Source organism: Vitis vinifera, chromosome 18 (genome assembly GCF_030704535.1).
Source record: "Vitis vinifera cultivar Pinot Noir 40024 chromosome 18, ASM3070453v1".
Taxonomy (NCBI): Eukaryota; Viridiplantae; Streptophyta; class Magnoliopsida; order Vitales; family Vitaceae; genus Vitis; species Vitis vinifera.
This window is the reverse complement of record NC_081822.1, coordinates 19,440,371-19,453,513: the sequence shown is the minus strand read 5'-3', so window position 1 is coordinate 19,453,513 and position 13,143 is coordinate 19,440,371. Positions and strand designations below refer to the sequence as shown.

Sequence of the window (13,143 nt, the reverse complement as noted above, 5' to 3'; positions counted from 1 at the left end):
TATTATTATTATTATTATTATTATTATTATTATTATTATTATTATTATTATTATTATTATTATTATTATTATTATTATTATTATTATTATTATTATTATTATTATTATTATTATTATTATTATTATTATTATTATTATTATCCCCGGTTTTTGAGCTAGGCTGAAGAACACAACCTTTGCCTGCAAATCATGACCTGCAAATCATGATCAGATTAGCACATAGCATCTTATTTCTTTTTTAAAAAAAGAATTGGACAGATTTTGTATCTTGTGCGTGGTTGGACTGGGAGGAAATATCGGGAAATTTCGCCCAAAACTTTCGATATTTCTTTGCTTAAAATTATTATTTTTACAATAACACATACTTTTAAAATAGAATAATAAATATATTCTTTAGTGAAGAAAGATTTTAAGGTGCATTGTCCGAATTTTAGCAAATAAAATATAAGTTTTTAAAATTGTTGTTTATACCAAACTATTTTATTTTAAAAAATTAATTTAAAATTATATTTTAAAAAGATGATTTTTAAAAATAAAAAATAAAAACCCTAGTTTTAAATTGAAATTAGAACCAAAACTCCTTATTGAGACTTATTCTAAACTAAATAATTTTTCATTTATATTTACATTTTGAGTTTGATAGTATTTGTTATATCTTATATTAGATAGAGGAAAAAATTCAAATTCATATAAAATAAACTCCTTAACTATGTAGTGAGGGTAGAAGCTTTAGTTTCTATATTTGCTAACAAAATTAGATATTACATTTTTTTTGATAAGTTTTTTTATATCTTCGTTGGAAAAATATTTTGCATAATGATATGGATCATCAAATATGTTTGAAAATTTTACAAATTATTATGAAAGGTTAAAAATATTATCGTGCATATCAATAATAAATTTTATTGATATTATAGAGGCATTGTTGATATTATTTAAAGATAGAGTATATGCATCATCAATAATAACAATGATAAATAGGACCTTGCATAATTTTTTGCAAATACCTCCTTTTGAACATTCCGTTGTACAAAATGTCTAACATTTTTCCCCATTTGAATCATCAGTTTTGCCAAGAACACAATACCAAGTTCAGGATGATCTTTGCAATATCTTTCATCTTGTTAGCTAACAACTTTCTTACAAACTAAAAACATGAATAAGGAAAGCCATCAATATGTTAATGTGTATAGGAACCAATTTACAATTGCATTTGTGTTGAAGTTTGTTTTCTTGCCTTTTAGGCAAAAGATTTTAGAAATTATGAAACTGTGGACTCTGCATTTTGGCTCATGTGTTTTCCACTCAATAGCGAGCTCGATTTTTATTTCAAAAAAAATTATTTTATTTGTTAAGAAAATGGTTCGGAGTCGCCACTTATTTTTGTTTTATTTTTAAAAGGGCAAACAAAATAAGAAAGAAAAATCTAAGTATGACTCCTTAGTTTGGAAAAGGTGGTTTGTGAAAAACCGGATCAGGCTCGGGAGTCAAGTTACTCATCGGGAAGGTACGGTAAAAATCGTAGCACCCCTTTAAGTCCCTAAAGTCGAGTCTCTACTCATAAAATAAAGCTGACATGGTAGTCAATAAAAAAATCAATGAATACTGAGATGATCACATGTTGAAAGTCAAAACATATATGGATGATGGTCAGAGTGAGAAAAGATGTGTACATGATCAGCAAACGGCAACACATTATCATAGAAGGGATTAGTGCATGGTAATGAACACAAAATATGTCATTCATATCACCAAACAAGAGGAATAACCACCAATAGCACACATGATGTTTCATTCAAATTCATTCTTATTTTAAAGAAAATTTATTTGATGTTGGCTCCCACTAAAACCTAATTTAGTTCTGGGTGAATCAATTTCATAAATTCTATCACTTGGAATTACGAAAATAAACTCACACTTATTTTAAAACGTTTTAAAAATGAGGAAAATGTGGGAAAAAAAAAAGACTGAAGAGACAATGACAAACTATTTTATTGAAAATGAGATTTTGGAACCTAAAAAAATGATGTCCAAGGATGAAAAATTAGAATGATGAAATTATTTGAAAATTCGAAATTTAAAAAAATCATTTACAAACTAGAGTTTAAGAAACTATTAAAATCAAAGATGAAGAATAAATAAATAAAAATAAGGACACAGGTGACCATGCACTCCATGCAGCAATGATGGGCTCATTCTGGAGGGATACCGTGCTTACTCACTGAAGGGTCATACCTCAACATTTACGATGAAGAAAAATCGAACCTATCCCCATCCAAATTAGGAACAACTGTTGACAGATTAGTAAAAGCTGAAGATGAATTATTAGGGTTCTGATGTGGGCTCCATCCTTCAACAAATATCCCAAAGTCTGATAACCAAAGAAGGGGCTTTTTTAACTTTTGCGGCAATTTTAAAAAATTATAATTAAAAAATGGTAGTTTTGAAAATATTGATAGATTTACGGCAGTTTTGGCCACGTGGAAGGTGTCTTTTGAAGAGACACCTTCCACAATTTTCAAAATCATGAAAGAATTGAATTTAAGCTAAAGGTGTCTCTTGAAGAGACACCTTCTACAATTTCAGAAAATTTGATTTATATTAAAGGTGTCTCTTGAAAAAACACTTTCCACGTGGCAAAAAATCCAATATGTATTAAAGGTGTCTCTTGTAGAGACACTTTCCACGTGGCAAAAAATCTAATATTCATTAAAGGTGTCTCTTGAAAAGACACTTTCCTCAAAAATTTGAATGTCTTATAAATTTGATTTTAAAGCTAAAGATGTCTCTTGAAGAGACACCTTCTACAATTCCTAAAAATTTTAATTTATACCAAAGGTGTCTCTTTAAGAGACACCTTCTAGAATTCCAAAAAATTAGATTTATACTAAATGTGTCTCTTGGAAAGACACTTTACACAATTCCACAAAATCCAATATGTATTTTATTTGTGGAAATGATTTTAAAGCTAAAGATGTCCCTCTTTAATGTATGAAAATTGTGGAAAGTGTCTCTTCAAGAGACACTTTCAGTATAAACCAATTTTTTTAAAATAATAGAAGGTGTCTCTTGAAGAGACACCTTCAATATAATTCCATTTTTTGGGAATTGTGAAATGTGTCTCTTGATACCTTCCACAATTTTAAAAATATTGGGTTTATACTGAAAGTGTTTGTTCAAAAGACACTTTCCACAATTTCCATTCAAACAGTGGAAAATTTTGAATTTATGCTGAAGGTGTCTCTTGAAGAGACACCTTCCATAATTACAAAAAAATGGAATTATATTCGGACACCTTTCATAATTTTTAAAAAATTGGTTTATACTGAAAGTGTCTCCTTGAATTTAAATTTGAATTTCAATTTCAATTATTGTAGGTACTAATCTAATCAGGTTATTATTTTTTTATTTTGTTGCAACCCTCGTTTGATTCCCAAGTTTGTGCAATCCCCGTTTGATTCCCAAGAAAATCCATCCCCCATTTGCTTTCCGGGAAAATCCATGGAAAACCTCCTAAAAAAACAAATTTTCAATTTCAATTATTGTAGGTACTAATCTAATCAGGTTATTATTTTTTTATTTTGTTGCAACCCCTGTTTGATTCCCAAGTTTGTGCAATCCCCGTTTGATTCCCAAGAAAATCCATCCCCCATTTGCTTTCCGGGAAAATCCATGGAAAACCCCCTAAAAAAATAAATTTTCAATTTCAATTATTGTAGGTACTAATCTAATCAGGTTATTATTTTTTTATTTTGTTGCAACCCCCGTTTGATTCCCAAGTCTGTGCAATCCCCGTTTGATTCCCAAGAAAATCCATCCCCCATTTGCTTTCCGGGAAAGTCCATGCAAAACCCCCTAAAAAAACAAACAAAAAAATGTTTTTTTTTTTTTGCTCCGTGCTTTCTGGATTTGTCCAGGGGTCTCTTTGCTTTTGTGCCATTGGATTTAAATTTCACAAACCCTAAATCCACGATTTTTGAGCCACGTTGAAAAACACAACCTTTCCCCTCAAATCATGATCACCTTTCTCCTCGAATCATGATCAGATTACCAAATAGCTTATGTTTTTTAATAAAAAAAAATTGGACAGATACCCTGTGCGCGGGCTGAACTGGTAGGAAATATTGGGAAATTTTTTTTTTTCAACTTTCCCACACTTTCTTGGCAACCAAACAGAATCACAACAAGCCAAACCACAAAAAAAATTAAAACTTTCTCCATTATTTTTAGTCTACTCAGCTTCATTGTAAAAAAAAACAAAAACTTTATTTTTTTTACAACTTTCCCACACTTTCTCGGTGACCAAACACAACCACACCACCAAATATAACCACAAAACTTACAGAAAACACCGGGGACAATGGTTTCTCAGATCTGCACTTCACTTCCTTCCTATTGGTGTTGAAGCAAGGATCTCCACCTCATGATCAGCGTGCGGGATAGTGGGTTTTCGGGTAGAGGAGTTTTGATGCAGAGAAGAAAAACGAGAAGGGAAGAGAAGAAAAACGGGAAGGGAAATGGAAAGGGGGGAATGGGTTTTCATATCTATCCTACGTGTTATCCTACCTGTTCAAAAGTGCCGTAGAATTGGAATTATTTTCCAAACTATGGTATTTTAAATATTATTTTTTTTAATTGCAGTATATTTATCAAGAATCCACCAAAGAAGTGGCAGATGGCGTTGAATTCCTTCCCCTTGTATGTACCTTCCTTCAATCGTTTGTTCATTTTTGACGCCATAAGCTGCGCTAGGAACTTCTCTATTGCAATCTGAGATAATTGTACAGTCACCCAATTCTTGCTCGGGCAAATACTTGCGAACTTACTATTTGCTTCTGGAGCTGTGGATTTGAACAGATATCCCCACATAGGCAGGTCCCTTGTAACCACATATTTACTCTCGAGTTAGTATCAGTGGGTGGTCAACCTCATCAACCATAGGAATCTCCTCCACATCAGAAACAACATTATGGGATGTGTTAGGTACATCATTTTCCCCAGTTATGGGAACAGCAACCATATGGACCTCAGCAGCATCTGAAACAGCATTAGAGGACAGGTTAGACACAGCATTGTCCCTGCAAACAGGAACGGTATGCTCTTCCCTCATCCTTTCACCAGTATCATTGCTGACTGCTGCTGAAGCAACGGAATCAGTAACCATATCGACCTCTTCAACAACCATAACATTGTTAGATGATGGATTAGGCATGCCATTTTCCCTCCTAACAACAACTTTGAACTCTTCTGTAGACCTTTCATTGACACCAATACCAGGAGCAACTGAAGTAGCACCATGATCATGTGACTGAAATGGAGTAGCACCTTGGGATGTGGAACTATTTGTGCGCCCAAAAACACCAACACCACTTGACGGCCACGCTGAAAGAGTAGCTCTAGTTGCTAAAGGAGGAACGACACCATTCTTTGTTCTTTTCCCTCTAGGTGGTTTATTTACTTCATGAACCAGCCTTTGTCGTGCTGCTTCCAACTCCTCAACCAATCCTCCTCTTCAATCTTAGGTCCTGCACCACTGCCATCAACAGAAGGGCCATCGTCGTCCAAGGCACCGACGCCGGCTTCAAGGCCACCAGCACCCCAATACATCTTTGCGACAATGGGATTGCAGATGCTCTCCAGCTCCTTCATCTTGTCCTCAAACTCATCTGCTTCTGCAAGCTGGTTACCGTCCAACCATTGAATGGCGTGCTCAACAGCATCTTCAATTTTCTTCTTGTCTGCTGGAGGAAACTTGGTACTGATTTTCTCATCTTTGACAGTGTTCCTCACGTTGTAGGCGTAGTTCTCCAAAGCGTTCTTAGCCTCAACCTTCTTTTTGTGCTACTCGTCTTCAGACTTGTACTTCTCAGCCTCCTGGACCATATTCTCAATCTCTTCCTTGGACAACCTTCCCTTGTCATTGGTAATAGTGATCTTGTTCTTTTGGCCGGTGGTCTTGTCCTCTGCCAGAGACATTCAAGATGCCATTGGCATCAATGTCAAAGCAAACAGTGATTTGAGGGACACCCCTGAGAGCAGGAGGAATGCCAGAGAGTTCGAATTTGCCCAACAAGTTATTGTCCCTGGTTCTTGTTCTCCCACCCTCATAAACCTGGATCAAGACACCAGGTTGGTAAAGTGGCAAACAGGTCTCTGATTGGCTCATTGTAGAAAATTTCAGCACGCTAACAGGTATTTTACATGTAAAACTACATGCAATGCATCCTCTTTTTCATCATTATCAAGTCCTGACAGTAGCCTCATTACGACCCGTAACTTCACTTTTCCTGCGTGTATATTCTGGTATTTCATCAATTTCTCAGCATTGCTCTCTTTCCTTTGTACTAGATTCCTTGCAAAATTCAGTAAAAGCCTCGAGAGCAATATTATCTCCACATAATAGGCATACCGAGTAGGGTAGGCATTGCAGACGTTGCATTCCACGCTGATCTGTTCATTGATGGTTGTTTCATATGGACTAGAGAACTTCAGATGGGTGAAAGGAACTGGAGGACAAATTGAGACGAGGAGACAGTCCATCTTCACTTCTAAGCCATGGCTTAGAGTTAAGCCACTTAAGAGCAGCCCAGCCATCATCATAGGCACAAGGGTATGGGTTTTCAGATGCTCGCCGATAATTCAGAGACATAATAACAGCATTGCATATGCCAACAAGGCGCCGACAAAGTGTGTCATATATTGCACTATTAGCAGAGGAAAGTGCAAAGCTCCATGTACGTGAGAAGATAGAAAACCAATAGGTGATGAAAGAGTGGCAAAACGGGTAACGGAAGGTGATAAGGGAAGTTGGTTTGGTGATGGGGCCAGCTGTGGCATTGGTTGTGATGGATAGGTGGGTTTGATGGATATTGGAAAGTGGGTGCATGCGTGAAGGGTCGAAGCAGCCAAGAGGGTAGTGTATGCTACCAAGGATGATTTACAGATTTCTTGGGTTTCAGAGATTGATGACAGAATAGAGCTTGCATTGGAACAAAGGCATGGAGGTTTAGAGAGAGAAGTGGGTAGATGAATGTGAAGGATGAGTGGTGCAGGAGATGGGTATGAGAAGGTTGAATAATGATAGCAAAGGACTTTGTGGGTATTAAGTGATGGAATGAAAACGGATGATGTGAGGTATGGTGACGTGCATGGGTTTTGTGAAGGCCATGTATAGCCATGCAAAGATGAGGAAGACGTCATCCACTCATGGCTGTAACAATCTCACAAATTCATCAGGTTCTTTAGCCAAGTATCTCCCACGTCCTCCACCATGGGGAACCAAGTCCAAATCCTGGTGCAGGACCTCCTCTTCCAAATATCTCAATAGACTACGCATACTGCCCCTCTGAAGCAACCAGCTTCATGAAAGTATTTAGCCTAGTTTCTAATTCAATTAGTGACCATTTGAATACCCCATCTTCAAGTACTTTCCCCTCTTCTGCAAAACTGTACCCTTGGAAAGATGGACTTTGTACCTCAGTCTTAGCTTTCACCTTCTCCTCAGCACTATCAAAAAGCTTAATCGTTTCTGTAACATCCCAACCTGAGAGGTCTAATTTCTTAGCCAAAGCAAATGACTAATGAAGTTTTGCCATTTCAAATTGCTGTTGCCCCAAGGCCAGCAACCCCTCATAAAAGTCAGGCTTGATAAAAAAGGCCTCCTCATACTTCTCTTTGGCTATAGAATATTTTTCTCTGACCCAGTCATAAGCCACTTGAAGTTGGGTTGCCATTACATCTTTTGTAGCAGATTCATCCAAAGGAATGCGTTTCCTTGCTGTACACATATGAACATTCCCCCAATTGAAGAAAGCCAATGCAGCTACCTCCTGGAATTTTGGAGCATCCTTGTCAAACAGGCGTTGAGCCTCTTCGCTTGTCACTGTCTCCTCAAGAGCTTCAGAACAGAGCTCCATCCCAAGCTCATGTAGGTCAATGCGAGCATCTAGGTCAATACCAACATGGGTTCTGAACAGTTGCGTAAACCCAAAGAGCCAATCATCCATCTCCACTTCCTTGGACTCAGGGTCCTCCGAAGCTCCAGCTTTCTCCTTTGGAGCTTCCTTCTCTGTTTTTTCAAACTCTGTACCTGCAGTGTCCAGCACTGAATCACCTAGTGAAGAGTGAGAGCCGTTATCCTCTCCCTCAAGCCCCTCACTCTCAGGAGGCCTCTTCTCTGTTAACACTCTCAGCTGAACATCCAAACCCTGTTCTCGAAGTGACAGTATCTCATATCTGATGGGTAGGCAACAACTTTACCTTTGTTGAGGCTCGAATATGTATCCAGAATCATCAACAGTTGAAAGATGGCATTAATGCCCTGCTATGGCAGTCATTATTTCTGAGCAGAGCGACAAGCAACTCCATGAGCAAAGCAACATTATCTACTCAAATCCAGAAACCGGGCTCATATGAAAACCAATGACCATGCCAACCAAACCCTTATTTTCAGTCCAAATTAGTTTGAGTGACAATCATCTTCCAGATTAGGAGCAGCCAAAGCTTTCTCAGAGGGTGATACACAGTCCAAGGCATTTTCACAATTCAACACATGTGAGCACAAAAGTATGGGGAATGAAACAGATAAAATAGAGCAAGAACTCAAGAAGTTATCAGGCAAAACGTTGTTTCATGAGTGATGAACGAAATGCCAACTGGTGGGACGAGCAGTAAGCTTTTATGTATTTAATCAAACATCAAGCTCAAAGAAAGTAAACCATATCCCAGTCATTTGAGAGAGAAAACAAAGAAACCAGAGAAAGAACAGAGTAGAATGAACATAATAACAAAACCCATCAAACCATGCTTAAGATCAATGATGTGAAGAGAGGAAAATCAAGAAATACAAAGTGAAAATGCTCATAATGGTCATACCTGAGTCCTCAAGCGAAGATAATACAGCTTGCTTTCCACTCAAACTCTTTCCGGACACCTCTGGTTTTCTCCTCAAGGAACCAACCTGCAACTCCCTCCAAGAAAGAATCCCCCAGAAAAATATCACTCTCTGGTTCCTCGTTTTCTCAGCGTCCAGAACACCCTCCAGAAAACTCCTCTGCAAAACTCCCCCCTCAAGCTCCTCTTTCCTCCTCCAAAATATCAAAGAATCCCCCCATCTCTTCCTAAACGGCAGCCCAAAAAAAAAAAAAAACCTCTCCCCCCCCCCCCGAAAAGCACCACCTCTGCCAACCTGCAGCTGGCCTGCTACTCCCCAATAGAAACCTCCTCTAGACTCTCACTTTTTTTTAATATTCCCCTAGGTGTCAACCTTTCACAAAAATTAGCTGCAGAAAGTGAGCCCCAAATGGGGGTCTACAAATATACCCCTCTTTGGTAGAACTCACGAGTGTAAGGAATATGAACACTGATTAACATAAACAGAATTATAAAAAATTTAGGACAAAAATTATATTAATATAGAGAACTTGAAACAAAATACAATACTTATAATAACACATGCCAAAAAATATCAACAAAATAATCAATAAAAATGACAAATACATAAATGAGCAGAAAAACTTAGACAAATGTCTATACATACAAAATGTAGAGTATAATGAACATATAACCTAAATAGGTAGAGAACTGAATAAAAGAAATGGATAAAATATTCAAATACCAAAATGATCACAAATATAATAGATATAAAACAAGATAAATTTAAGAAATCCTAAAAAGAACAAAATCATAATACAAATAAAGAGATGAGGAAGAAATAACTTACTTGAATATGGTGCTAAATCAATTCTGACTATCCAAACCTCCAAAGACAACTCCAAGATACGAATACAATATATATATATATAAACGGAGGACCCCAAAATAGAAACATAGTAAGGAAAAACTCCCTCTCACCAACGATATACAATAAAGAAAGAAATAATCCTCAAGAAAAATAAGAGAACTCAAAAAAAAAAAAAAAAAAAAAGTAGCAACACCTCTTCTCTCTAAGGTTGTCTTCCTCCTTGCCTAGGGTTTCTATGCCCTTTAAATATAGTTTTCAAGACTTCCTCTCCAAGAAACCCCATGGGCCCACAACTTAATAAAGCCCAATTAAAAAAAATAAAATTCTAAGCTCACAACTTAAAACTAAATACCCACAACCCAATTAAAATAAAATAACCCAAGCCCAATTAAAATGAAACTAACCAAGGTACACAATTTAAAATTTAAATACCACAACCCAATTAAAATAAAATAATTCAAACCCAATTATAAGGAAATTTGAATATCAATTCATGCAAATTTTGGAACTAAAATAAATTCAACCTCATACAATTTTCTAACAAATAAATAAATAAATATTAAAAAATAGACAAAAATAAATAACTAATACAAAATAAAAATAATGATGATATAGACACTAAACATTGTAATCAAAAATCAAATGCTAATTGTGGATCCCGCATTTTGCATGATGTGTTCTCACTCGATGGTAAACTTGCTTTTTATTTATTGAAAAATATGATTTTTAGAAAAGACTTGGAGTCGCCACTTATTTTTGTTTTATTATTTTTTTAAGGGAAAAAAAATAAGAAAGAAAAATCCTAAGTGTGACTCCTGAAGGAAAAACAAATCTATGAAAAACCAAAGTCGGGTTCGAGGATCAAGTTACCTATTAGGAAGGTACGGTAAAAGACCGTAGCACCTCTCTAAGTCCCTAAAAATGAGTCTCTACTAAATAAGATAAGGCACGTAAGACAATTGATAAGGAAATCAATAGATATCAGTGAAATGATCAAATAATAAAACGAATCATGCATGAAAATAAGCAAAGTAGGAGTGAGATCGTACCTTAGTAGCAAATGCGCTATCATGAAATGGGATTAGTGCACAATAAATAATATAAAACATATCGCAGGTGTCACAAAACAAAGCGAGAAATCATCAATGGTAATTATGCACTTCACTCAAATCATTTTTAAAGAAAAACATCATGGATGTTGGGCCCCACCAAAGCCCAATTTAATTTGCATGAATTAATCCCATAAATTCGATTATTTTAGAATTATGAAAATCGTATTCATGGTTAATTAAAATCAAGAGAAACATAAAATTATTTGAAAATCAAAGAAAATTTGTACAAGTGCATGCCAGAATGAGAATGGTAGCAAGCTTATTAAAATTGAGATTTTTGGTAACCTAAAACCCTAATGAAGGACGAAAATTGAGGACTTAAAATTATTTGAAAAAAAAAACCGAAGTAGCATGAAAAATATTTTGAAAATTTGGAGTTTCGAAAATTATTTGAAAATTGAAGTTTTGACAATTAAATTTGAAATTTTGGAATTTTGAAAATTAAATTTGAAAATTATTCAAAAATTAAAGATTACTTGAAAATTGGAGTTTTTCAAAAATTAAATTTAAAAATTGGAATTTTGAAAATTGGAGTTTTGAAAATTATTTCAAAATTGGAGTTTTGATAATTAAATTTAAAGATTGGAGTTTTGAAAATTGGAGTTTCGAAAGATTTGATTTTGACATCAAAAGCTGAAGAATTAAGAGGATGACAGGCACATGTACTTCAGGGTGGTACACCGGAGGGTGGCCATGCATTTGTGGGGCCTTAATGGAGAGACAGTTAGCGTGCAATTGTGATTGCTTTGTTGGTGATGAGTTAAAATTCTCAAGTTCACTTCCGAATTCTACAATCGATTGTTTCTGATCCCGCCCAGTTTACCCATACACCTTAATCATGAAATCATTAACACAATCCTTTGTCTCATGGAGCATTACCCTTAACTCACTCACCCAAATCTGGCAGAATGCCCTAATTCTCTCCATATCTCCTGCAACTCTAGTAACCTCATTTTCTGACCTAATAAGTGACACCATTTGATCATTTCTTTTCTTTTTCAGCTTTGGTTCAGATAATTTCAAAAAAGACTCGTCCATTGCATGAGCATGTAGCATCCAAAAAGCAAGATGTACCACAAAGCTTTCAACCTCATCAAGTTTACTAACGAATGACAGGATTTGATCCCTCACAGCCATAAGAATTTCATTTTCTTATAGTAGAATAGAGTCTGACCTCCATTGGAATAATGTCACAAAAGACCCGACCATTTCATGCATGTAGCCGACAACCGAAAGGAAAGATTAGTTTAGCTTCCCCTCTTCTACTAATTCAAAAATTGCTTTTCCTCAGTCTTAATTCAAAACTTCACCCTTGCGTGTACGAGGTTTCTATTGCTTTGTTGATTCGATTCCCAACCTACTGGAGCGGATTGAAAAGAAAGCATTAAGCACCAACTTTCTTGGTGTGAATGATCTTGAGCCTGGCACTTGGTTCTTTTGCCAATGGTAGTCACCTTGCCAGTAGTTGTCATCAATGATATTACCAGTTCCCTGTGAAAAATAACTCAATTTCTTTTTCTCTATGTTGTTCTGAATGCTCATGTCCACTATTGAAGCCATTGCATTGGGTCATCGACTATAGGAGGTCGAAGTGGCTACACACCAAAGGATTGAAGATTATGAGTCATTCTAGTGCATATGCAAGCTTCTTTAAAGTCTTCCATTTCAATGGCATCCTCTACTTGAAACTTGAGAGTAGAAGCAAAGCTTCTAGCTTGCTCAATTTATGAGAGATGTCGACTCCAATGATAGCCAATGATATACCACTACATGAATAGGATTCAAATATGGCTTGTTCCATGTCAAAACCAACAATGACATATGCCACGTGTATGAGCAGTGAAAAGAAGCAATGCACTGCATGTAAACTATAGTAGAGCTGCTCGGAACACATTCCATAATAGTTCTCTGCACATTCTTAACATACAAGTCTTTCTTGCCATTGACGGAAACCTTCATGTAGTTGTAGGCTTGCAAAATGAGGTATCCAAAGGAGCCATGCATGCGCTGAAGTGGTCATGCATGTGGGTTGCATGAACATGGGAAAGAAGTTTATGGGGAGCGAATGGTGGAATGAGTGGAGGAGATAGTGAGAGAAGTGGGTTTGGTGGTGGAATGAATGGAGAAGGTAGTAAGAGAAGTGGGTTTGGTGGGTATGAAAAACAGGTATGAAGGGTTTGTGTGGGATTAACTGCTAGTAGTGGGTATGATAGATGGGGATATGAATGTTTAAGATGAGAAATCGGTGAATATGAAGAAGGGAATAAGTTGAAGGTGGTGGGCAAATAA

At 36.1% G+C, this 13,143-nt stretch overlaps 1 protein-coding gene across 1 annotated transcript in view; it reads right to left on the bottom strand.

Annotated features, from left to right (window-relative positions):
• LOC104878568 (protein CLMP1-like) overlaps positions 1–12,858 on the bottom strand; it is a 98,035-nt gene extending 85,177 nt beyond the window's left edge. The window contains exons 1-2 of the mRNA XM_059734535.1: positions 12,782–12,858; positions 5,830–8,253 (exon numbers count right to left, since the gene is read on the bottom strand). Coding sequence (XP_059590518.1) covers positions 7,578–8,253; positions 12,782–12,858 — 753 coding nt within the window. The 3' untranslated portion in view covers positions 5,830–7,577. The remainder of the gene's footprint in view (positions 1–5,829; positions 8,254–12,781) is intronic.
• Positions 12,859–13,143: the final 285 nt, after the last annotated feature.